Source organism: Chenopodium album, chromosome 13, assembly GCF_948465745.1.
Source record: "Chenopodium album chromosome 13, dcCheAlbu1.1, whole genome shotgun sequence".
Taxonomy (NCBI): Eukaryota; Viridiplantae; Streptophyta; class Magnoliopsida; order Caryophyllales; family Amaranthaceae; genus Chenopodium; species Chenopodium album.
Window position 1 is genome coordinate 16336119 of NC_137846.1, and position 26478 is coordinate 16362596.

The 26478-nt window shown below is 32.5% G+C and overlaps 1 protein-coding gene across 1 annotated transcript; it reads left to right on the forward strand.

Moving 5' to 3' along the window:
• Positions 1–2281: 2281 nt before the first annotated feature.
• LOC145574649 (eukaryotic translation initiation factor 3 subunit B-like) lies at positions 2282–7209 on the forward strand. Its single transcript, XM_081632487.1, has 11 exons — positions 2282–2508; positions 2605–2842; positions 2937–3083; positions 3771–3899; positions 4077–4205; positions 4294–4377; positions 4480–4604; positions 4686–4878; positions 5025–5557; positions 5678–5786; positions 6564–7209. Exons 1-11 carry the CDS (start codon positions 2402–2404, stop codon positions 6891–6893), a joined length of 2124 nt encoding a protein of 707 aa, XP_081488613.1. The 5' UTR covers positions 2282–2401; the 3' UTR covers positions 6894–7209.
• The last annotated feature ends 19269 nt before the right edge of the window (positions 7210–26478 follow it).

A 26478-nucleotide genomic window follows, 5' to 3' on the forward strand; every position in this document is an offset into this window, starting at 1 on the left:
GTTATTTTTAACGTGAGCATGACCGAGCCTAAGTGAGGAGCATGAGATCAGAGAAAGAGATATAACATTAAAGTAGACTAGTTTGCCAAAATTGAAAGTACAACACTTAAAAAAAAACACAAATGTTTAAAATAATCGAATGTATATTAAACATTGTACATCCGCTAAGCTGTCTTAAAATGATCAAAGATTAGGGCCTGTTCATATTTACTTAATTTCAGTTCAGTTCAGTTCAGTTCAGCTCCAATCAGTTCAGTTCAGTTCAGTTCCAATCAGTTCAGTTCAGTTCAGTTCCAATCAGTTCAGTTCAGTTCAGTTCAGCTCTTAATTTCCCTCTCACATAAAATATTCATTTCAGCTTAATTCAGTTCAGTTCAGTTTAGTTCAGTTCCAATCAGTTCAGTTCAGTTCAGTTCAGTTCCAATCAGTTCAGTTCAGTTCAGTTCAGCTCCAATCAGTTCAGTTCAGTTCAGTTCAGCTCAGTTCAGTAAATATGAACAGGCCCTTAACCCAAAAGAAATAAAAGTTACCTTGATATAAATAAAAATTATGCTTGTATATGCTTTATTGACATAGTTCATTTATGTAAGTGAGAAAAATAATTAAAATTTCATACAGTGATAGTGAATAAATTACTTTTATAAAACTTATCACATTGCCCTTTTTCATTAAAACAATCAAGTTAAACCAAGTTTATTTCACCTTATTTGAGCACATTATTACTTATTTCAAATCAGAAAAAATAAGTTTAAAACAAATCATATCAGAAAAAAAAATGAATTCTAAGGGTCTATTATGATTTACTGAACTGAGCTGAAGTGATTAGAGCTGAACTAAACTGATTGTAGGCTTTGTAGCTGAACTGAATAGAGCTGAAATGAATTGTTTATGAGAGAAGGAAATTAGGAGTTGAACTGAATTGAAATTAAGCTGAAGAGAACAGACCCTTAATATACTTTATCGTTTGATGAGCGATTTTTTTATCGCTAAGTATAAATTTCGTAATGAAAAAATTATAAAAATTATATTTCAATAAAATGGACATTGTTAAAAATTTAACAAAACCAAATTTGACGTGTCTTCTTTAGATTAGCACAGGTCAAAATTTGATCAAATAAGAGAATTAGATCAGATAAAAAAATACGCAAATTTTCATATGTGGATGACCATACTGTGTGGTCAGGGTTACTGTAGTGGTGATCATTGGGCGAGTCAGGCCGGGTCAAGGTATAAAAATATGTCCACTTTTCGACCCGAGTCGGGTCAAAAACTATGTGCCCAAACCCGCCCAAACTAGCCTGGTCGTGCGGGTTTTTCGGGCCATTTTCACGCCGGAAAAAAAACACTAAAATTGTATAAAATTACTTTTTTAAACCCACTCAAAAAATTTTAAAATCCGGCCCGACCCGATTTTGATCAGTTCTAGGTTACTTATTAAAGGGTTACTTATTCTGGGAATACTCGGTCTGGGGTTATTCGGTCGATCGGGGTTACTCTCACAAAAAAACTCGTTAACCGACTAAGTAACCTTAGAATAAGTAACCCTAGCCATATGGTGTGACCAGCTACATAGAAAAACAAAAATAAGATACAAGTTCAAATCAGATTAGATAACTAAAATAGGATGAACTTAATAGAGCCTGAATAATTAATTTATTCCAAATTGATTCCTAATTCAATAAAAACACAAGTACTGTAGTATTCTAGTATACAAGTATTAGACGCTCTTCAATGGTGAAACTCAAGTAAGTATTTTTAGGAGATAGAGAGAGAATATTTTTTGCAATGTATACCAATAAGTTGGTATCTAAAATTAGCAGCTCCAAAAGAAAGTTGCTAAGTTTAGATACTCAATTTTGAGTCTCATTTGACAAAAAGTATAGGGTCATTGTCAATATTCTTATATATTTTGTAATTTATTTAAGTTTTACTCTTTTTTTTTAATCTTATATTGATTTAAAAAAGAAATGGATTTGGTGGGCTATAAATTGAAAGTGACATTTGTATATTTTTAGAGAGTCTTACCATTGGGAAATTAGACTTTACATGGGTTGTTAAATTGAGAAGTGGATATGGTATCACCATTAAAGGTAAAAAACAACTCATTTTGTATTTCAATACTCAAACTTGTGTCTCACAATTAGAGATGGTCTTATTGTAAACCGATTGTATATAAAACTCATACGGGGTATCCGATTCTAGATCAAAGTTGAACCGACTCATACTCTCATAGAGGCCTAAGCCCAATAAAACTCTAATTCCATCCAATCCCAATTTACTCTCCTGCTCTACTCCGCACACCAAAACCCTAATTTTACCAGACCAACAAACAGAAGCAGAACAATAAAGGAAAGAGAAAAAGGGCGAATTCGAAGAAGAACAACAACTGCACTCAGCCACCATGACGGTGGAAATTGATGCAATGGCAGCTCGCCTCAACGTCGATCTCTCCCAAATCGACTGGGACAATGTTCGTCTTCCTCCCGGCGAAGATTTCGGCATCATAAGGTTGTTTAATTTCTTCTTTTTGGGTGTAAAGGTTCTTCCTTTAATCAGTTTTTTGAATTCGATTTCAATAATTTTTGAGTTTTGAATTTGGAGCAGTGATGATGAAGATCTTAGAGAAGAAGAAAACTCAGATTTCGACATTGGGTTTTCGAATATTATTGTGGTTGATCATCTTCCGCAAGTTCCGAAGGAGAAATTCGATAAATTGGAAAGTGTTATTCGTAAAATTTACAGTCAAATTGGTGTGATTAAGGATGATGGGTTTTGGATGCCGGTTGATCCTTCAACTGGGAAAACCCTAGGTTACTGCTTCATTGAGTTTAACACACCTCAGGTTAATATTTTTAATTTAATTTTTTCTGTTCAATTTGGTTGAATTTTGATGAAATTTGTTTGATGATGTTGTTATTTGGGATTCTCCATGATAGGAAGCTGAACTTGCGAAGGAGAAAACTCATGGGTATAAATTGGATAAGTCTCATATCTTTGCAGTCAATTTGTTTGATGAAATTGAGAAGTTTATGAATGTTCCTGATGAGTGGGCTCCCCCCGAAACGAAGCCGTATACTCCTACGGTAAATTTGATTACTTTTGAAATTGATTTCGCGTGTTTGTATGTTTGTAGGGTAATTTAGTTCTCTAAACTATTAGTGATTGCTTTGCTAGTGAAATTTTGGTAGTAAATTATAAATGAATATGGTGGACGATTACATATCAACTGTGTTCGAATTCAACTATGTTCGAATATGAGGGATGTGTTACTGTTTACTCATGAGGAGTTTAGATGGCTCTTTGAAAGATGTGACAAGCAAAATTTCAGTTGCTGTTTTTGCTTAATTTAGAATGAGTTGTTTAATGCTTAATTCCGCATTACATGTATGAAATAAAAGGATTGTTGTTTTTGGAGGATTGGGGTGAAAAGTTTGAAGAATGACTCATAAATTATTTCAGATATTCTTGTATCATACAAGTTGTATGTAGCCATTAATTTGTTGCCTACTTTTTGAAATGTTGTTTTTCTTCCATTTTTTTTTTCTTCTCTGTTTGTGTTTTCATGCTAGACAGCTTTCGGTTCTCTCTCTTTTATTGTACCTTGGGTATTCATCTAGGGCACTCTTTAGTCTTTACACTGCTTCCTTAGAATGCCAAACTTCTAATAAGTTGTTGTGATGCATTCTGGTGGCTCAGACTCATAATTTGGAATGAAGTGAGTTGCTTTTGTAATCCACTTTTATGCTTACTCTGCTTCCATGACCTTGCAGGAAAACCTACATCATTGGCTCACTGATTCGAAAGCTCGTGATCAATTTGTTATTCGTGCTGGCCAAGATACTGAGGTCTTATGGAATGATGCTAGACACATGAAGCCTGATCCCGTTTATAAGCGACCTGTATGTTTTATTAAACTTTTTCTTCCTGTTCCTCTATACAAATTGTATTTTCTTCCCTCTAGTTGTTATGAAGCTAAAGTTTTTATCTTGACTTTCTTTCACTGACATATACATGTATGAGCTTTGTTTTGATTTGTTTATTGAACATATTTGAAATTTCTTTTGTAATATATGCAGTGTTGGACCGAAGGTTTTGTTCAATGGTCACCTTTGGGAACTTATTTGGCTACTGTCCACCGTCAAGGAGCTGCTGTCTGGGGTGGGGCCTCATCTTTTAATCGCATACAACGTTATGCTCATAATATGGTTTGCTTCTAACCTATAGCTGTATCGTGCTTGAGGTTTAATAAATTGATTATTTTCCTAAGGATTTTAATTTTTGATTCCACTGTAGGTTAAGTTTATTGACTTTTCTCCTGGAGAAAACTACCTCGTTACTTACAGCAGCCAGGAACCAAGCAACCCACGTGACACACATGTAGGTGTTTTTGCATTTCACCAAACCCTATATTTGCTTTACTATTAAGCTTTAATATGTTGAAACATGGATGTTACTGACCTAACTTTGTGCATGTGTCAGAGGGTTGTAATCAATATCTTTGATGTAAGAACGGGAAAGGTGAGGAGAGACTTCAAAGGAAGTGCTGATGAGTTTGCAGTTGGTGGAACTGGTGGTTTGACTGGGGTCAATTGGCCTATATTCAAGTAATGACCTTTGACTTCAACTTGAATCCAGTGTACATCATTATATATTTTCTTATATGGATGTTTCTTTTGGGTGTTCAGATGGGCTGGTGGCAGGGATGACAAATATTTTGCCAGAATTGGGAAGAATGTTGTGTCTGTGTATGAAACTGAGACGTTTAGTCTAATAGACAAGAAGTCCATTAAAGTAGAAAATGTTATGGACTTCAGTTGGTCTCCTACAGATCCGATTTTGGCACTTTTTGTTCCAGAGCTTGGAAACCAACCAGCTAAGGTAAGTCCCATGTTTTTATCTGCTTCCGTTGCCTGTATAAATTGGTGTCCGTGTGAAGGGGTTTAGGCAGTATTGGGTAGCTTAAGATGTATCATTAGTTTGTTGTTTAGGCAGTTGTCATCTACTAATGTTTCTGTTTTCTGCAGGTGTGTTTGTATCAGATACCTAGCAAAGTGGAAATCAGACAGAAGAATCTTTTTAGTGTCAGTGATTGCAAAATGTATTGGCAAAGCAATGGAGAGTACCTTGCTGTTAAAGTTGACCGGTATACAAAAACCAAGAAAAGCACATATACAGGCTTTGAGCTTTTCCGGATCAAGGAACGGGACATACCTATTGAAGTCCTGGAGCTTGAAAATAAGAATGATAAAATCATTGCATTTGCATGGGAGCCCAAAGGCCATAGATTTGCTGTAATTCACGGTGATAATCCTAGACCCGATGTAAGTTTTTACTCAATGAAGACCGCTCACCACACAAGCCGAGTTTCTAAGCTGACAACTCTTAAAAGCAAGCAAGCAAATGCTCTTTACTGGTCACCTAGTGGTCGATATATCATATTAGCAGGGTTGAAGGGGTTCAATGGGCAGCTTGAATTTTTCAATGTTGATGAGCTTGAAACTATGGCAACAACTGAGCATTTCATGTGTACTGACGTTGAGTGGGATCCTACTGGAAGGTAAAAATTGTTTATTTGAGTTTTTTCACTAGCAATAATAATACAATATCTTGCATTTCTTTACTTTTATCTGAGGCTTTGTTCCATGCATTATTTAAATTTTTCTTAAATTTTTGCTAGGTATGTTGCAACTGTTGTTACATCAGTTCATGAGATGGAGAATGGCTTTCATATATGGTCGTTCAATGGTAAACTGCTTTACCGAATACTAAAGGACCATTTCTTCCAGGTAAGATAACTACTGAATATTACAAAGCTTGAGTAACTTGCTTCAGATGACAGATTGACTTCTGAAATTTAGACAGTTGGGAAAATTAGGATGCCTTGTCTATAGGCTGTGAATACTTGGTTAATACTTTTGAATTGATTTAGTGATATTTGGTAGTGAATTGTGATGTGTTCATGATAGACGTGTGAGTTGTTTGGTTTTCTCCTGTCTTCTGTGACATTGTCAACTTGGCTTATTATTAACTAGGTTTTCCAAAATTAAGATGCTCTGTTATTTGCTTCGTAGGTTGTGTACGTCAATGTTGCATGGTTATATTGCTTTTGTCTCTTTGGCCCCAAATATGATTTGGAAGTTTTGTTATTATTGCAAGTGCTGTCTTGATGCTCCTTTGAATCGAATATATGCTTTTGGTCTTGTAGTTTTGACTGGTTTGTAGAAATTCGAGTATAGTCAGATTACTACTACAAGTCTAGCCTACAGTGTCAATGTCTAGATTACTACTATAAGTCTAGCCTATAGGTCGCAACCATTGTTGCAAATTCTCTATGTGATTGTTATAAATCTGCTCTCTGGAAAAAAATTGCTACCGTTTTTTAATTATTAATATTAATTATGTTTAAATCTTTGAACATACTATCAATTTAATAGAGGGCTTGGTAGTGGATGAAAAATAAGACTTCTATGAAGTTTATTTCAGTGATAAGATGTACTAGTATATTCTTAATTATGAGATATTGGGACTATTTAGTTTTATTTCTAATTAATTTTCTTTCTCAGTTTATATGGCGCCCCAGACCACCGTCCTTGTTGACTCCAGAAAAGGAGGAGGAAATTTCAAAGAACCTGAAGAAGTACAGCAAGAAATATGAAGCAGAAGACCAAGATGTGTCCATGCTGTTGAGTGAACAAGATCGTGAGAAGAGGAGGTTGTTGAAGGAAGAATGGGAATCATGGGTTAACAAATGGAAGAAATACCATGAAGAAGAGAAATTGGCGAGAGAAAAGCTTAGAGACGGTGAAGTCAGTGATGATGAAGAAGAGGAATACGAAGCTAAGGAAGTTGAATATGAAGAGGTTGTGGGTGTTGAAGAAGAAATCGTTGATTAATTGCAGGGTGTACGACCACATCAATTTTTTCATCTGCTTCACCATAACTTGAAGGCGCAACTTGCTTACTGCTGAGAGGACAACTTTTGGCAGATAGTTTTGTTTTGTTTTTTTTTTTTTTTTTTTTTTTTGCTTAATTAATTGAAATGTTCGTTGTATGGATCAGTAGAGTAGGCCTTTATTTGGCATTTTTTTGTCAAATATGTCAATCTTATTTATGTGCAAGAGTTTTAAGATTTATTGAGATAATTTTACTCCTTGTAATGCTTATTACTGAAACACAACATTTTGGGGTTTTTAGTGCTAATCTTTCTGATTTTGTCATGCGTTGCTAAAGTTTCGTTGGAAAATTAATTGTTTTCCATGGTGTTTGAATGATTTTGGGCTAGGGTTGGTTATAGTATGTCTGGCTTCAGAATTGATAAATGTTGGAGAGCTCCTAAAATACTTCTGCTGTCTTACAATAATTATGGTAAAGAAATCACCATGATTGATATGTATTACTCTATTATAGTAAGTCTGTTGTGCAAGGTATCAAGTCTATCCATTCATGCATTTTCGTTTTTCTTTATTCGACTATTTGCTTGAGAATAAGCAAACGTCTAAGCTAGGGGGAGTCGGATAAGTGATTGTTATTATTATTATTTTTTGACAGAAAGAACTTCATAAATAAAGAACAAAGACATATTACAACTAAATAGCTAAGTAAAAACAAACTAAAATCAAACTAAACATAGAAACAACAAAGAAACATCCTGTGGAGGAAGAACAAAGCATATGATAAAACCAGAAAAGTCTTGCACCATACCATTTACTTAGGGACAACCATAAGAACCAACCAAAACCTTATTGTGGACTCAAAGTTGCCAAATGGACCGAAAACCTCAAGATGGACATTGAGCGCTGTAGGCATCTTTCAAAGCGCACCTACCTAAGTATGTTGTGAATATGCTTGACAATCATATGAAGTGGGAATTGATATTATACGATTAGGGACAAGAAAAGTAGGGAGCCACCAAGAAGTTTTTAAGGAACTTAAAAACCGTTCACGAATCATTTAAGACAACTACGAATAAGGGACAACAATTGATCTGTGAATGTTACACCTTATTCATAATCCATGAGTTTACTAACTCCATATGGTTTGGAACCACGAAAGGAGGATCAGAGATGATGGTATGAAATGAGTCAAGGAGTCACATCCGCCCGAATTGGCCTCTACTCGATTCTTATAGTGAAAAGTAATTCCTGCAATTTCAAAGGCACATAATACAAAGATTCAATTTTCTCCAAACTAGATTAGACTATAAATTGGTTGAATATTACTCACATTTCATGCTTCTTTAAATTGCTACATCATGAATAGAATGTTAGTAACTTCTAGGAAAATCAATAATAAAATGAAAATTAATTCAAATGAAAGTAAAGTTGAATTAGGGCCAAACCCTAAAACAGTTCTACCTTTCATGCCTTGGTTTAAGTGTAGAACTCCGGGTAAAGTACGGACTCCAGGGAGTGCTTCAAGGAGGAATTGTGAGAGATGGAAAGGCAAGTACTTAGGCTAAAGTACAAGAGAGAAATAGAGAATTATTTGGTGCCCTGAGTTTGTGAAATCAGCCTCGTATTTATAGAGGAAATGTGAGGGGTGAGGTCTGGAGCCCTGGAAACGAGGCGCCGCTGCAGAATAAACTGTTGTGGCACATTATAGTTTGCCGTGGCATGACAGATGTGACGCAACACGACAATACATTTTATTACTTTAAAAAGTCAAAACGTGTAAAAAGATAAAACCAAGTCTAAGAAATTGTTGTGACACAGCACTGTTTGCTATGGCACTACAATGTCTACCTACACAGAGTGCAAGAAAATAGAGGACTTTGCTTACCCTAAACATTAAAGATGGGAGCCTCCTTTAAGATTTAGATTTATAGCGATGACTGACTCTGGCATCACCAACATCAACAATGGGATGATGGTAACTGAATGAATACTCAAATCATCCCTCAACCTAAAAGCAATAGGTAAAGCAAACAAACCTCTTCCCTCAAACCACTCTCATCTTGCAAACTCCAAATGCAAGCTAAACCCTTTATCTGCATAATTAACTCTACCCTCAGGAAAACAAAACACAGAATACCACGCACCCAAACTACCGAGGGAAAATACACATCCAATCCTAAAGCTCCCCTTCACTTCTAATTCCTAGGGAAACATAGTCCAATCCCAAAAAGGCAACTAATAGGACCACCAACTCAACAAGCCAGGCATTGCCTAAACTTACATCCCTTAAACCCAAGAGGAACCCTATCCAGCCAAACTCAAAGAACAACACCACTTTGAAAGCTTCCATAACTAGAACTACCCTATGAAACTCCAACTCATGAACAAGCTAAGCAGAGCAAGAGTATTATTGAAATACACAAATCCAATTTATGATGTAGCTTACTGGTTCTCTTTGCTTCTTCGGGACTCATGAATGGTTGTGTGCGTATTTGTTGGTTTATCAATCAGGAGCATTTTAGATAGGAATTCAATACATAAATTCATTCTAGGTTGCATTGAAGAGCATACGTGCATACTTTTCTCTTCTTGTGATGGCTTCCTTTGTTTTTGTTATATAGAGGAACTTTTCCTCCATATGTAGATTTGATGCTATAATATAAGGATTCATGCGATGGAGAAAAGATGGAAAATTATACTACCTCCGTTAAAGGTTATGTGCAACTTTAGGGTATTATTTGTGAGATATAAAATATTCCAAAGTTGCACATAACATTTAACGGAGATAGTAGATTATATATAAGATTAGAGGCGGAGGTTGGATAGAGCTTAAAGTGAATTACTCCACCGTCATTGTCACCTATCATTAAGCTTCATTCCATGAGAGGAAGAAATGAAAAAGTAAAGAGAAAGAAGAGAAGAGATAAGGGGCCAGGATGAAGGAAGGCACAAGCATCCTAAGCTCCCTTGCAATCTCAATGGGCCATCTTGGGAGTTTAATTAGCTTTTAGAGGATAAACAAAGAAGATGTCATGCACCAATACAACCGTTTGAAGGTCCATATTAAGAAGACTAAGCAAAATTTCTAATATGAACAACCATATTCAGTGAAGATAGAGGTTATTTGGCCTAATGCAAATCAGAGATCTAAATTTACTGTTAGCCTAGGGCTACCCAATTAGGTCACTAAAAATTTGAAGAACAGAAAGGGCATTTATCTCTTGAATGTTCGTTAGTTTTTGTAACACTGATCTCTACGATGACTAGCTACTTCAAAATTTCGAGATTATTTTCTTCCGATCCCCTATAAAGACTTCCTTTGTACCCTAGGGTTACTCAATGCTTGGTTCCTACATGCGCCTGTACAATGCGCATCGTACAGACGTTTTATTAAAAAAAAAAAGTGGAAAGAACATATTATAGAAATGTAATGAACATATAGCTATAGTGGAAAGAACATACTATTAAAATATAATGAACATATACCACGAGTAAAAATAACATATTTGCACAAAAAACGAGCGAAAAGAACATATGCTCATGTTCTTTAATTGTTAATGTAATGTACTTTTATTTGTGACATAATGTTCATTGCTTATTGTTAAATGTTCTTTGAATTTTGTCTTTAGATTATGGTATGTATATATAAATAATGTTCATTACATAATATTATCATGCTTTATTAATATTACAGATGTTCTTTAGATATACAAAATAACATAAAGTTAAATGTTTTACAATATAGTTATATGTTATTTACGAAACAATTGTATTTTTTTTTTGAAGAAATATACAAAACAATTGTATATTCTTTACAAAAATAGCTATAGGTTTTTCTACAATTTTTATTTTTTATTTTTTATTTTTTAATTTTTTTTTTTTGTACTAAGCTTAGGCCCTGTTCTTTTGAGGTTCTGGGCAGAGCAGAATAGGGGTCAGCAGAGCAGATTAAATTTCAGTAGAGCAGAGCAGATTTCAAGATAGCAGAGCAAAGCTGAGCCGAGCAGAGCATATTTTCAACATTATTATTAATACTACTATTAATGTTATTATTATTATTAATGTTGTTGTTGTTATTATTATTATTATTATTATTATTATTATTATTATTATTATTATTATTATTATTAAGTGCATACACCGTTGATTTAGGTGAGTGAAAACATAAATAAATGTGTACCATATATAACATATGTTAATAGTAGAAAGATAAAAGACAACAGTTTACTTATATTCATTTCACAAAAATTTTAAAATAAAATGATTTAATGAGTAAAAATGATTTTACTTATAAATATGTCTTAATCATATATTTTTAACCCTCAAAATAATAATATACAAAGTACTACTTGAAAACAACCTCTTTTTTTTTTTTTTTTTTTTTTTTTTTTTTTTTTTTAATTCTTAAATTGTATGGAAAGATTTGAAAAATAATTCAACTCAATGAACTAACAATCAATACCTACATTAAATGTTTCTATACATTGTGATTCTAATATCAAATGTTTATAAAAAGAAATTGTTATTAATTGTTATTATTATTATTTATTTTTTTTAAAAGAATTGTTATAATTATTAGAAATTATTAATTAATAATATTATTAAATATTAATTCTTAATAGTTTGAATTATTAAATATTAATTCTTAATAGTTTGAATTAACTCAAAGGCCACTAAATCTCATTCATAGAAATATCAAATTCCACAAGAGGGACAACAGTGGTAGGGAAATTATTAATATTAATAATTATTTTTTGTTATAAAATTAAAGAGAAAGAGGAGAAATTAGGGAGAATTGATCAGTCTATATTATTCCATAGAGTGGGGATATATATACATACAATATAACTAGGGTTTGCTTAGATAACAATAAACCCTAGTTCTAGAACATTCCGAAATGATAAAGGAGGATAATGGATATCCATACAATATTTCATAACACTCCCCCTTGGATGTCCATTATCGAAAAGTGTGCCTCGTTAAAACCTTATTAGAAAAAACCCTATGGGATAAAAACCTAATGAAGGAAAAAGAGTACAACATTCTTCGTAATACGCTCGAGATGCTGCCTCATTAAAAACCTTACCAGGAAAACCCAATGTGGGACAAAACCATGGTCAAGGGAAAAAGAGTGCAGCGCGTATGTTCTCCCCCTGATAAATACATAGCTTGAGATCTTTTAGTGTCGCAGCAATGAATCCAATATGTTAGATATCTTCTCATATGTAGTAAAATATCACTCGTTGATCTTCGATACTCCTAAACTGAAATTGCATCTTCAAGTCTTCAGATGAACATGTGAAGTGTCTTCATTTCACCATACATGTATTTATCTCTAATATCATTATTTTAAATATCTGTTTAATAGTTGATTCAAAGGGTAAACTTATACGGTTATGACTTCTTCTGGAAGTCGTTAATAATAAATATTGATGATCATTATTTGATCAAACATTCATTAATACGAGTAATAATTTGATGACAAAACTTGATATTATTAATATCATTCTTCTCATATGAATTATAATATAACACATGTAATTATATACGCTGATCATGGTTCTTCTAGACCATAAGAAAACATTGTCATGCATAAGTGATCCATTGATATTCTTTAGACGTTTCATAATTGACACGATAGCTCTCTTGCAAATACAAATAGTAAATCTCATTAACTCTCATATGCTCAAACTTCAGGTTGAGATGTCAATAATGTTGTTACGTACATAGATTTTCAAGAGTTTAATAATAATTGCAAATTCAAGATATAAACTTTGTAGGGCTGGATATTATAATAGGTCATATATAAGTTCTTCAGGAACTCTTCTTAATTCATAATGTGCAATTAAATCGGTGTCATCAATAATTTCATCACAATTATAAGCCCATTGGAATATTAATATCTCTTTCTAATTTTTCATCAAAGTTGTAAACATATCTTACTATACTTTGAATGAACATTTACATACACCACAGTTATTGTAAGAAATTAATGCATGCAATATGAGATATAGAAAGTATGATAACATATTAACAAATATACAATGAGTAATGCATCTAACAACTTCCTATATATGCAATAAATATCCATTAACTTATGACTCACACATGCACATGAACATAAAACTCAAAATGATGCAAGACACTGTACAGTGTGAATTTAAAAATCCATATTTCATTGGACTTCTGGTCCATAATAAACTTTTGATCATTATCATTATGTCGACAACAAAATGGACATATTTCAGATCCCTTATTCACTAGTCCATTCTATCATGCATATGCATATTATTCATCGGTTCCATTGTGTACCGGTATCATAACATTCCTATAACGTATATTTCGCATGCTATTTTACTATGATATCTGAATGCATTTCTCATTGGTACCATCATAACTTTTCTTACATAATAGGCCATCTATTATAATAATTCAGATATCTATACCACATATTAAAGGTATTTCTCGCACTATATGGTATTAATATAATATTATTATACTTTAAAAGTATCAACTGCACTATCTTGCCATATATCGCATATTTATATTGGAACCGATCATACAAACTACACTTCAGGTGCAGTGATTTAAAGTAAATTGGCAAGATCTATCTTAATGTATGCACATAATATCATTATCACCATAATCAAAATATATCTCTTTATTCCTCTAGATGGGTCATAACGGTATATAAATCAAATCATAGATGTGCAACATATGTTGATACAAAAGTTGGCATGTAACTTTACAAAGTATCATTAGAGGGATCAACTATTTATAGTATTATAGTTTTGCCAACTTACTTCAATTCTTCCCCCTAAGTTGGTAAAATATCTCAAATGTTGGGGCAATTCTTCACCAACTTAGAATATAATTTCATGTGCATCAAATTTCATCTCGTAGGATAATCATATATATTCAACAAAATTCTATCTCTTCTGGAGAATAATGAAATTTTGTTCTCTTATAGAGATCAATATTAATATGGGGTAATAAATTGTACAGTTGCTAATTTCTTATTCTATTCCTTATGTGCTGACATACAATAGACCCAATCAAGAGAATTGTTATACAAATATAAACTTTCTTGTAATTTCACTAAGTGGTGATCTTCGGGATCACCAGAAACATTGATAGTAATACTAATTACTTAAAATTTTCACATATAACTTGTACGTGGTGAGCTTCTGGTCACCTAATATTTGTCAACATATAAATTATTCTAGTGAACTTCTGGTCACCAATTATTCAGAAAACCAATATATTATCTCTTGAACTTTTCTTTTTACACAAACTATTAAAAATCACAATCTAAATATAGCTCAATCTCAATGTTATGTCTTGCCATTCAATTTATTTCATATATTTAACATGAGAGAGCGTCAGCACATTATTTAGGTTTTCATAACGAGAATTTATTAAATCCCGGATGACCTAATTATTAATTATCACATCCAATCACTTTTCCTTTAGTATTTAAATTATGGTCAGTTTTATAATATTGGTGATCACCTTATTAGAGATACTTTATGCATGGCCATGAATATGATGTGATATAAGTACACCAATGTGTTTCTTTCTACAATTGGCAAGACAATTAACTAATACTCATACTCCACTAGAGCATTGATTGTAATCTTGATACATGCTAACCTTGTTGGATAACATTTTATACTTTTCTGGAGTACTTTATATAATCATATCACATTTAATGTATTAGAAATGATCTCTTCAGGAGATACATAAAATGTGTCACTTTCTCAAATTTGTCATTGTCAATTAGTGCTTCTTTCCTCTTCCAAGGATTCTTATCGTTGTAACCTTTTGCATTACCACACTTCAGGTGTGCTAGTTCAATAGCAACTGATCTTGTTCAACTAGGACATCAACTTAATATGTACATTTATAGCTAGTATATAGGTAATGACATTTATTCATATCCATCTTTAGGATGGTATCTTTCTAAATATTTGATTATCATGTGGCCACCTCTATTAAATAAATTATTGATATTTAGGCTAGTGTATGTACCAAACTGACCATTAACATATTTAATTATTCATGTGCAAGGATTACATAAAAACAATGGAATAAACACTATCTCCCCCTAATCCTTGCATATGGGGGTATAAAACTAGTCCAACAATCTTTAAATCCATTCTCTTCTCAAGCCATAAATTCTTTTAGCAATGCATGTATCAAAAATAATAAAATTACTCTTATAAACCCTTACTCGTAACTCTTGCCCAATTTTATTAATCTTTATATTGAAAATTCTTAACACTATGGGCATAATAAATACATTTTTCAAGCAAGTTTTCCACAATGTCATCCATCTCTTGCTCAAATATATATTGTGCAATCATGTTTAATACGTAGATCGTATAACTTTTGCTTGAATTATATTTATCACGAAAACATGCATATATCATCTCAATCATACAATTATTTCTCATTCATTTTCGGGTATAAGAATCTAGTTGTCTATGAATTATTAATACTCACCCAAAGTGTGATATCTATAATTAACACCAAATTAAAAGACATTATGTCAATTTTCTAAACTTTTGTATAATCATTCTCATGACTTCTTGTTTATAAAATCACATTAGTATTGTGAATTGTAGATTATTTAAGCAACATATTCTAGAAACTAATAGAAGTTTCTAAGTCATATATGCATCTTCATATTATTTTGAGGATTTTTGAGCCTTCATAAATTTAACGAACTTCAGGTCCATCTGTATGAGTATATTATGTTCAATCGATTCATTATTCCTATAATTCAACTTAATGTAGGCATATAATATCATATATAATCTATTTTAATCACACATCAATAACTTTTTCAATATAAAAATCATGTTAGTACATTTCATGATAATATCAACTTATAAGGTTGCTAACATACATGCCATGTCAGCGAAATGAAGAAAAACATACTTAGATATTTCACATAATTCAATATATCAAGGTCATATATAAACTTTTGTAGTGCATAATTCAGTGTACACATCAATCATAGTTTTAGAACTTCTATGCATTATGCTCTTCATAGTTAAAAGAACCCTATGCATCACAATATGTATATGCCATGTGAATAAGAAAATCATAACTAACATCTTGGATAAATAACATATATTATGTATAAATCACTAAAACAGATTTACTACCCCATATAAATAATCACAAGTATTCAAGAAATAGAGGTTCAAACTTCCTTTTTTTTTTTTTTTAATCACATGTGGATTACAAATTAACCTTTGTATAACCTTGCTTTTTGGTATTTTATTGAACCGTGCTTTTCACTTCTGCTATCAAACATAGAGGTATAATAGGTGCTATCTATATCAAGAAAAATAAATGTTACACCTCTAACAAGTATATACATTTCAAGTTTAATAAAAGGCTAAGTTCACCAATAATAACTAATCACCCTTATAAACTAATATGGAAATAAATAAGATAAAACTTAGATCATACTCCAAATATTAGAATAATATCCCTAATATGTACTATGAAGGATAATACATATAACAAAGTCCATAATAAAACACAATGAATCGATGGGATAACAAATTAGCCGAAGTAATAAAACATGCAACTCTACCATTCAACTAGCACATAAACTTAGAAAACAATGAGTCGTGAAAGTTTTCCACCTCAAAACACTCACTAGTTCACAAAATCTAACTCACCCAGCCCACATAGAACATATAGCAGGACAAAATTTCGTAATAACAAATTATTATGCAAAGTAGAGGGGCACATAATAATAATTACACTATATTAGGTAGACAATTAACTAGACAAGTTAGAATTAAAACCAAACATAACTCTGAGTGGAGTACTTCCCTGATTTTGAGCATGTTTAACACAGCATTGTACCTTCTCAATTGATGTAGGGCGCCTATAACAAGGATTTTGACGAGTTTGATGACACAATGTCCACCAAAAATCAGCGAGCTAACAAAAGCTTCGGCCGCGAGAATATTACACGCTAGTTGTTGTACAATACAAGTAGGAAATACATATTTTCCTCCATAATTGGTGACAGAATCAATATTCAATTGTGACACTACTTCATTGAGATAAATGCAGTCACCATGTTCTTTATTCAAATAAATAAATAAATAAAAATTTCTCAATCCTTAAGATAAATAAATATGAATCCCGCCAAAAACAATATCAAAGCAAGTGCGCTTCTTTAATTAATGATTAGCTGACAAAACTAGGGTTTATGGTTGACACTTGGCACCATCAAAGATAGATCAATGATGATGCAAATTCTAAAAGCTTTTCAAGATTGTATTAATTGCATAATATGCCGATTTATGTAAACGAGCCCCCATTAGCACGAGATCAAGCCCATCGAGGCTTCGTCAATCATGTGGCCAAAGAAAAAAAAATTCTTTAGATTGGATTCTAATTTAATCAATGGTTTAGAGATTTGATACTGATAACGTGTTATAAAATTAAAGAGAAAGAGGAGAAATTAAGGAGAATCGATCAGTCTATATTATTCCATAGAGTGGGGATATATATATACATACAATATAACTAGGGTTTGCTTAGATAACAATAAACCCTTGTTCTAGAACATTCCGAAATGATAAAGGAGGATAATGGATATCCATACAATATTTCATAACATTTTTAATATTAATAATTATTATAATTATTTAAAATCATTAATACAATATTAATTATTATTATTGAATATTAATTATTATTGTTATTATTAATTATTATTTGAAAATAGAACAGAGCAGAGCACATTTCTTTTGAACAGAACAGAGCAGAATAGGGCTTAGCATAGCAGAGCGGGGCCTTAGTATAAACACCTGTACCATAAAAATTATAAAGGTTACTAGTCTACTTTTATTCCACTTTTACTTCTTCCTTTAAAATTCATAGGAAAAATAGAAAGAAAAATCCAACCTTTACACTTTTTTTTTTTCTAAAAATCCAACCTTCATTTTATTCCTCAAAAATCCAACCTAAATACCCCCACTTTCTCCAAGAAATCCACTACAATTTGATAACCAGTTTTTTTAAGTTACATGCCATGTGGCAACTATTAATGGGTTAATTTTTTTTGTTAATTATTAAAAAACAAAAATATTTTAAGAAAAAATTTAAAAAAAAAAAAACAAAAAAAAATCAGAAAACCCAGCCCCACCCTCCTCCTCTGACCACCCTATCCCCACCGCCCACCGACCAACCCACACTGCACCTCCCCTTTTCCAATCACGCCAGCCACCCAACTCACCCACCTTCGAATCCCCTAACCCCCGAAAACCTCCCTACCTGAAACTTAACTCCTAACAACCTCCCCGACCTGCCCCGAAACACAGCCCGAAAAACCGCCATTTCCCGACCGGCTACTACTTGCCCATCCCACCCTTCGCAAGCCTTGACTCCCCTAGTCCTCCACGAACCCAGATGCCTACCCCAACTTCCACCATTAGGGAATTTGCATTGATTGGAATTGGAATCTGATTGTTTGGATTTGTGGGTGTGTTTGTTTTCGATTTCCGAAATTCGATTGACATGGAATTAATTTGATATAGTTTTGGGTTTGCTGACACAATCTGATTGTTTGGATTTGTGGGTGTGTTTGTTTTCAATTATTTGTAGGTGCGGTTGATTTCTGATTTCTTGGTTTTTTGGGTTTGAGTTAGATTAGTTTTGGGTATAAGCGATTGTGTTTGTTCCCATTGTGTTGATTGGGATTGGATTGTTAATCGTTGTTGAGCTTTTTGTCATCTTTAGCATTGTTTTAGGTTGCTGCTTTAGACGACAATCGAATGCAATCACTAGGTGTTTTGGGACTGTTTGTGGTTGGGCGTTGGTTTGGGAGGAGAGAGAGTGGAGGAGGAGGAAGAGGGTTTCGGCTCTGGGTTTGGGTAGGGTGGGGTAAGTGGTGGCAGAGGTGGTGGTGGCAGCAGAGGTACGGGCTGCTCTGTTTCAGTTTTTGAGGAGATAGGAGAGAGAAAGAGGAGGAGTGAGAAGTGAAAGTGAGAGAATTAAAAAGAAAAAAAAAAATAACTGTTAAACAGGTTAAAGGTCAAATGGACTGTTGGAGAAGGTGGGGTATAAAGGTTGGATTTTTGTGGAATAAAATAAAGGTTGAATTTTTATATGAGAAAAAAGTGAAAGGTTGAATTTTTAATTTTCATTTTTTCAAATTCATAAGGTTGACTTTAGTCTCCTCTTAAATTAGTTTTAAAACTACTTTTATTGCTTTTCTAAGCTAGTTTACACTTCTTTCAATTCTTTTTAGTTGTCTCATTCAATTTAGGCACAAATATTAAGAAGAGAAGAGAGAATGATAAAGCAAGTAGGACAACTAATAAATGTTAAGTAAAAAAACTTACCCCAAAAAAAAAACTTGTCAACTAAAAAAAACTTTCTAAAAAGGAATACGTGTCAACTAAAAAAAATGAATGTAAGTATTTAATTTTTCTATGTTAATTTTCAACTTTCAAAATTTGGTATTTCTTGGTTTTCAAAAAAAAAAAAATTTGGTATTTCTATTAACATTTCTACTCAAGAAGCTGATGGTACACGTATACCACCTTTTCCTTATTTTAAGTTATGTTGCTCATTTTTAGTGCTTAATGTTGAGTTGTTTAACTTATTTAGGCCTTGTAAATTTCACATTATTTTTGTTGAATTGAGATTATTTTAGGATTTTTTTTAATTTTACCACAAAAAGAAAATCACAAAATTGTTTTTCAGCATCAAAACTTCTCAAAATTTTATTTTACCACCAAAAAATATTCTATAAATTGTTTTACACCACCTGTCGTCAAAAAAATCATTAAACTTAATGAAAATTCAAAAATTCTTCAATTTTTGTGCTGAAGACATGTTCTTTAATGGTTTTAAGGGTCATTTTAGTTTTTGGATCTGATTTGAGGTCAAAATTGGCAAAAAAGTATCACAAATAATGCCTTGTTTTGCCTACTAAAAAATATATTAATTTGCGTGAAATATGTAAGACGAGGCACTTGCAGTCATTTTTTGTCAATTCTAACCTCAAATCAGATCCAATGGGCTAAAATGACCCCCAAATCTCTAAAGAGTATGTTTTTGGCATGTAAATCGAATACATTTTTTTTAAAAAAAAACCGTTAGCTTTAACGATTCTCTTGACGACAAGCGGTAAAAAACAATTTTAAGATCTTTTTTTTTGGTGATAAAATAAAACTTTAAGATGTTTTGGTGATAAAAAAACAATTTCATTTTTTTTTTATGGTGGTAAAAATTAAAAAAAAAAAATCCTTATTTTTAATAAACTGAAACCAATTAATCAAAGTCTTAATCCCATAAATGAGTTCATGCAGCTCACCCCATTTATGGATTAAGACTTTGTTTGGTTGATTATATTAATTTTATTGATTTGAAATTATTTTTTTACTAATTTTTAATGAATTGAAATTATTTTTAACGAGATAAACTTAATTTACATTATTTTTACCGAATTAAAATTGTTTTTATAGAAAATTATTTTTTGTAAGGTGAAATGAATAGAACCGTAGTATATATTTCATCTTCTTGCTGTATTACCCAAAATATATAGTAAAATTTATCTCCATGCTCTGTGTTCACCTTAGCTATGTGAGAGTAGTTCTTTGATCGATATAGGGGTGGATGACCCCTAGAAATTTGTAAGATGATGAAGTTCCATGTGTTGGAATCATGTTAAGGCTTGTTACTTGCTATGTTTGAGTTGTGTTTCCCACCTCTTTTATAGTCTGTACATTATTGTTTCTTGTTTGATCTATGCTTCAATTTGGAGAGTCTTACGAGAGATATCCTTTGGATGAAGTGCTAGGATAAGGCCCCATTCTTTAGAGCTGCTCTGCTCCGCTGAGCCCTGCTATGCTCAGATCAAATCTGCTCTGCTCTGCTCTGCTCTATTTTCAAATAATAATTAATAATAACAATAATAATACTTAATATTCAATAATAATAATAATAATTAATATTGTATTGATAATAATAATGTATTTGTTTAAAAAAATAATTATAATAATTAATAATTGTTAATTAATAATAATAATAATTAATATTTATTATTCATAATAATAATTAATAATAATATTATCAATAATAATAATTAATAATTCAAAATATTAAGAATTAATATTTAATAATAATCTTAATTAATAATTTCTAATAATAATAACAATTCTTTCAAAATAATAATAATAATAATAATAATAACAATTTCTTTTCCTTTTTTTTTTGAAAGAAAAATAATAACAATTTCTAATATATACCGAGCATAATAATAACACTTAATAATTTTTTTAGGGAATAGTAATACTTAATATTTTTTTTTGAAAGCAATACTTATTATTTAATAATAATAATACTAAATACATAATTTTACAGGAGTAGCAGATTCAACTATGTATGCACAATGGTGCAAATATAGTATGGCCAAAGTGCGACATCGTATAGCACTCCGAATTTGGAGGGCTAATCGATCGGAAAGTGACAATGAAGGTGATAACAACAAAGATCAAAGCAACAATGAAGATGATGAAAATGACGATCATATGGAAGTAAATGGTTAATTCACCATGATGTTAAACTCTTATCTAATTATATATGTTCCTGTTTTGATATGCAGTTGTAATAATTTGAAGATGTTAAACTATTGTCTTTTATCTTTGGAAACATTACAATCATTGACACCAACTATGTAAAGTATTGCAATTATTGTCACCAACTTATATCTATTGCTAAATTGACACAAACTTGCTATAAAAATTACAAAATTGGCATAAATGACACTAAACAACTAATTTTATGTAACTTTTAACCCTTAAAACAAGTATAAAATTCCTTTTCAATAATCATTTGCTTCAAAAAGTTCTTGATGTATTAGAAAGATAAGATTATATAAATGTCACATGTAGAGCATTATTGAATGTTTTGTGCCTTTAATGTCAATTTTATTCTTTTTTAGGCAAGTTGGTGTCAATCTAACAAGTAACACAAGTTCGTGTCAATATTTGCAACATATTCTTAACTTGGTGTCAATGAGTGCAATTTTGCTTTTATCTTTCTACTATTAACATATGTTAAATATGGTACAAATTTATTTATGTTTTCACTCACCTAAATCAATGGTATGCACTTAATAATAATAATAATAATAATAATAATAATAATAATAATAATAATAATAATAATAATAATAATAATAATAATAATAATAATAATAATAATAATAATAATAATAATAATAACAACTTTTCCACTCTGTTGAAATCTAATCTGCTCTGCTCTGCTCTGTTCTGCTGACCCCTACTCTGTCCAAAAACTCAAAAGAACAGGGCCTAAGTTAATGGCTTACGTCGCCTATTGTAGAGGGGGTTGTCTTGCATAGGACTATAAGTCTATAAGAAGGCTCCCTAGCTAGTTGTCTTAATTTTACTCTTTAAGACTATTTCTTATACCACCTCAAACATTGCAAGAGTTAAGTTTGCCGTAGATCAAACACCGAAAATAGATGAGTTTGATTAGAGAAGCCTTGACATTGGAGTGAGAAAACCAGGTACCCGGTCAATATTTTAGGATCCGAACTTGAAATTGGTTGGGACCAAGTCCTAAAATTTGTAATTGGAATTGGAAGTGGTTCAACCTGATCTTAAAATTTAATAATTGGAATTGAATCGTCGAGTACCGGTTCCAGTACTGGGTACCCACTTATGTATATAATTGCTAGAATCTAAAACAAATTAAATCAATAAAATTATATAATTCCTATTTTGATCTATTTTCATTTTTAGCGATTAATACTTACATTTATGTATGCATTAGCTAATTTATTTATGTAAGACATTTATAATATATATTTTTTATTTTATTAACTAGATACATTCAAGATATTTTTTTATTTTTTTAAAAATATATTAAGTTAAATATATGATGGGTAACTAGATACCCAAATGGTTCCGAATTCAAATAATTGAGAATTTAATACCCGGAACTGGAATCACCGGGTCCAATTCCGATTTTAGACCCGTCGGTTCCTAACCGATTCCTGTTCTAATTCTAGAAACCCAAAATTTTTGCTAACCCTACTTGACACCCTCTTCGAAGTCGTCGCCGGCGAGAGTAAGGAGGAATTAGAAAAAGCATATACGACCACCATAAGTCCATTAGTGCTTAGCTTTCCCTGTATGTTTGTAGTGTTGGAATGAATTCTTGCTATGATCTATCTTATGGTACTTTTGAGCCTCTAGTCATCCTAAGATACTATAGTTTAGATTGGATCTGTTACTACTCTTTATGTCTCATAATATAGTGCTATTATCATTTTATGGCCAGATTTTAAAACCAAACTAGTAAGTAGCTCGGGCATTGCCCTGATTGCGACTGTTATAAAAGTTCAACCAAGAAATTTTATTAAAGGCTTTTTAAAACTAAAATCATCGTTGTCAAACCAAAATTGAGTTATTATATGATTGTCTTTTTTTTTTTTAAAAAAAAAATCGAATCTCGTGGTTTGCATTTATATAAAAGTTTTTACATATTAATAACATAGTTGATATGAGCTTAGATGGTTAAGTAGTCACCTTTGATATATAAGGTTAAGGGTTCGAATCTTCTTATCCTTATTGGGTGATGTGGCATCATGAGATGTTGAAAAGGTGACGTGGCGCAATTCTTGGGTGATGTGGCATCATGAGACCTTGAAAAGGTAACGTGGCGCAATAAAAAAGGGAATTACGTGGTACATCGACGTTTTTAAAAACGCCTTTTAATATATTAGTATAGATAGATATAATCATTAATATATACAAATTTTTCATCATAGATTCGTCTCAAATTGTTTAAAAATATCAACTTTTAATAATTTTTACAAATTCATAATTAAAGTGATGCTCAAAGTTTAGAATTGAAAATCGTGATAATATACACTACATTATGAGACAGAGGAAGTACAATTCTCACCCCCTATTTGATTATGACAAAATTCATCAAAATTAATTTACGTTCAATACATGTTTAGGTGATAGAACAAAGCATGATGTAAATTTTTTGTATTTCTCAATTTTTTTTTTCTTCTGTGTAATTCAATTTTAAAATAGTGTATTTGCATAGACGATATGTATATCCTTAAGAACCTTTTTTTTTTTTTTTTTTTTTTTTTGAAAAGCTCCAAGAATATATATTAGAAAAAGAAATCAGCCTACATCCAATCCAGCAAGGGAAACAACACCTTGCGGAAAGCTATCAACATACAAATGTTCAAAACCATCAGGTGGGAGTTGCCTCGCCATAAGGTGAGCAACACAATTTCCCACTCTCTTGATATGAAAACAAGCAAAACTTTCAAAATCCAAACTCATAGAACGAATATCATCAACGATGAGGTCCACAGGTGCTTTGCCATCCTTCAATGATCTGATCAGATTGGTCACAGTGAGGGCATCCGATTCCAACTCCACTCTTCTATGCCCAAGCTCACGAGCAAGTTGCACACCCATTCTTGCTGCCATTGCTTCAAGCATTTTCACAGATGGTTTCCCCATAATTCGTTTCACTTTTGCAGCCACAATGACCCCTTGATCGTTCCTTAAAACCGCACCAATACTCGAGGTAGTCTCAGACAGGACTACAGCAACTGAGTTTACTCTAACCAAGCCAACAACAGGAACCTTCCACACAGATCTAGACACAGCAGTAGGGGTGTGGACATTGATAGCCTTGTCATAACCCGCATAATCCTTCACCAAACGGAGGAAACCTAATACAACAACATCCCTACACTGCTAAGGGTTAGCAAACAACAGCAACTCACTCTTCCCAACTTTCCCCTTCATCCACGAATACAAATCAATAAAGCTTTCACATGGAACATCACGAAGTAAATTAGCAAAAGGGGAAAACCCCCACACTTGATTCACATTCGAACAAAAGAAGATTGCATGCACAATACACTCTTGCTCCCTATGACACAAATTGCATAGTCCATCATCCCTCACATGTCGTTGCTGCCACCTCCCAAAAGTTGCCAAAGACCCCGCACAAACTCTCCATAAGAACTGACAGAGCTTCAGTGATCCACCAATATTCTAAATTGAGTTCCAAGTCTCTGCCCTATCCCCACCAAAACGTTCAGTCTAGCCATGCACATGTCCTATCCTAGCCAGCCAATAGCCCGATTTAGTGGAATAAATTCCATCCGTAGCAGGCCACCAATACAAAGAGTCCGTAGCATGGTTGACACAGGAATCCCCTGGACAAGAGCAGCATCGTCGGCCACCAAGTGTTGATGTAAAGCCTTAGTATTCCATTGGTGTCTTTCGTGATCAATAAGGTTTGCAACACGAAGGTCAGCAGGACTCTCCATGTTCAACGTGGGGATTTTATATGCACTGTTGTAGATTGCCTTTGTCCAAGTTGTGCTCCTTTGTGTGTAGTAGGTTTGTTTTCAATTTGGTAGAGTTAAGTTTGAGGTTTCGTACGCTTGGTGTTTTCCTTGTTTTTTTTAATTTGGTTCTCTGTCGAAAGTTTGATAAGTATCATGCCTGTCAATGCTCTAGTTTTTGTTCTGTTTGGTTTGATCCTGTATCTTAATGTGGTTTTACACGATTTTAGGTGAGCTAGGAGGGTGTGTTAGCCTCCTCTTGCAGTGTCTTAGTGTTCGGGTTCGGGTATATATGGGGATGATCCTTTATTGTGGTCTATTTAGGTTCTTAGAATTGATCTTGGCTTGTTTGTGTGTTGTTACATCTTTTGATTTCTCTAATCAAAAGATTATTAGAAGGTTATCTCTTGGCGACCTTCTTTCCGCTTAGCAATGGATTGTCAATCTATTGCTTTGAAAAACCTTTATCTTAACCCTTCTCTCCAACATGATATGGGGGCTCCCTTAAGGTTCTTTTGGGAGTTTTTAGTATGGTAATGATCATTTCCTTCGAGAAAAGGCCAAAGGTACCCACAGTTAAGGGTACCGAGTCATTTTTTAAAGTGACTCATTGTGTGTTTGTGGTACCTGGTTTTTAGTGGACAAAAATTGGTCTATAAAGGTTCCACTTAAGTATCTGATAAGACTTAAAATTACAAACTTAGAGTCGCCACCTTAATTTTTTATCCGAATAAGGATGGGTTTTAAAACAGTCAATTTTAAGAAATAAAAACTAAAAGTCAACTGCTAACTCCATAAAAGAAAATATGGCACGGGGTTCGGGGTTTAGGTTAAGAGAATCGAACGTCTGTAACTCGTCTTCCCTTCCGTTCTAAGGAACGGACTCTTACTATTGCGTTGTTAAAAGTCAAGTTTTAAGACATGTTAATCACATAAAAAAGATATAATAATTAATATAAGGTAGGTTTGAGCACCAAAGTTGCACTACGTACCGATCATAGTGAGATTTTGAATTCACTCACGGATCAAAACCTTCGTAGTTCGGACTGGTGCCAAGTTTTAAGTAACCAATTCCATTGGGTTTTTAATTTGGGTAGTTGACATAAACGTCATTTTTGTAGGTGGGATTTTAGCGATCTTTGACAGATTCACTCATAAAAGTAAAATGAACCACCTTGGTTGAGG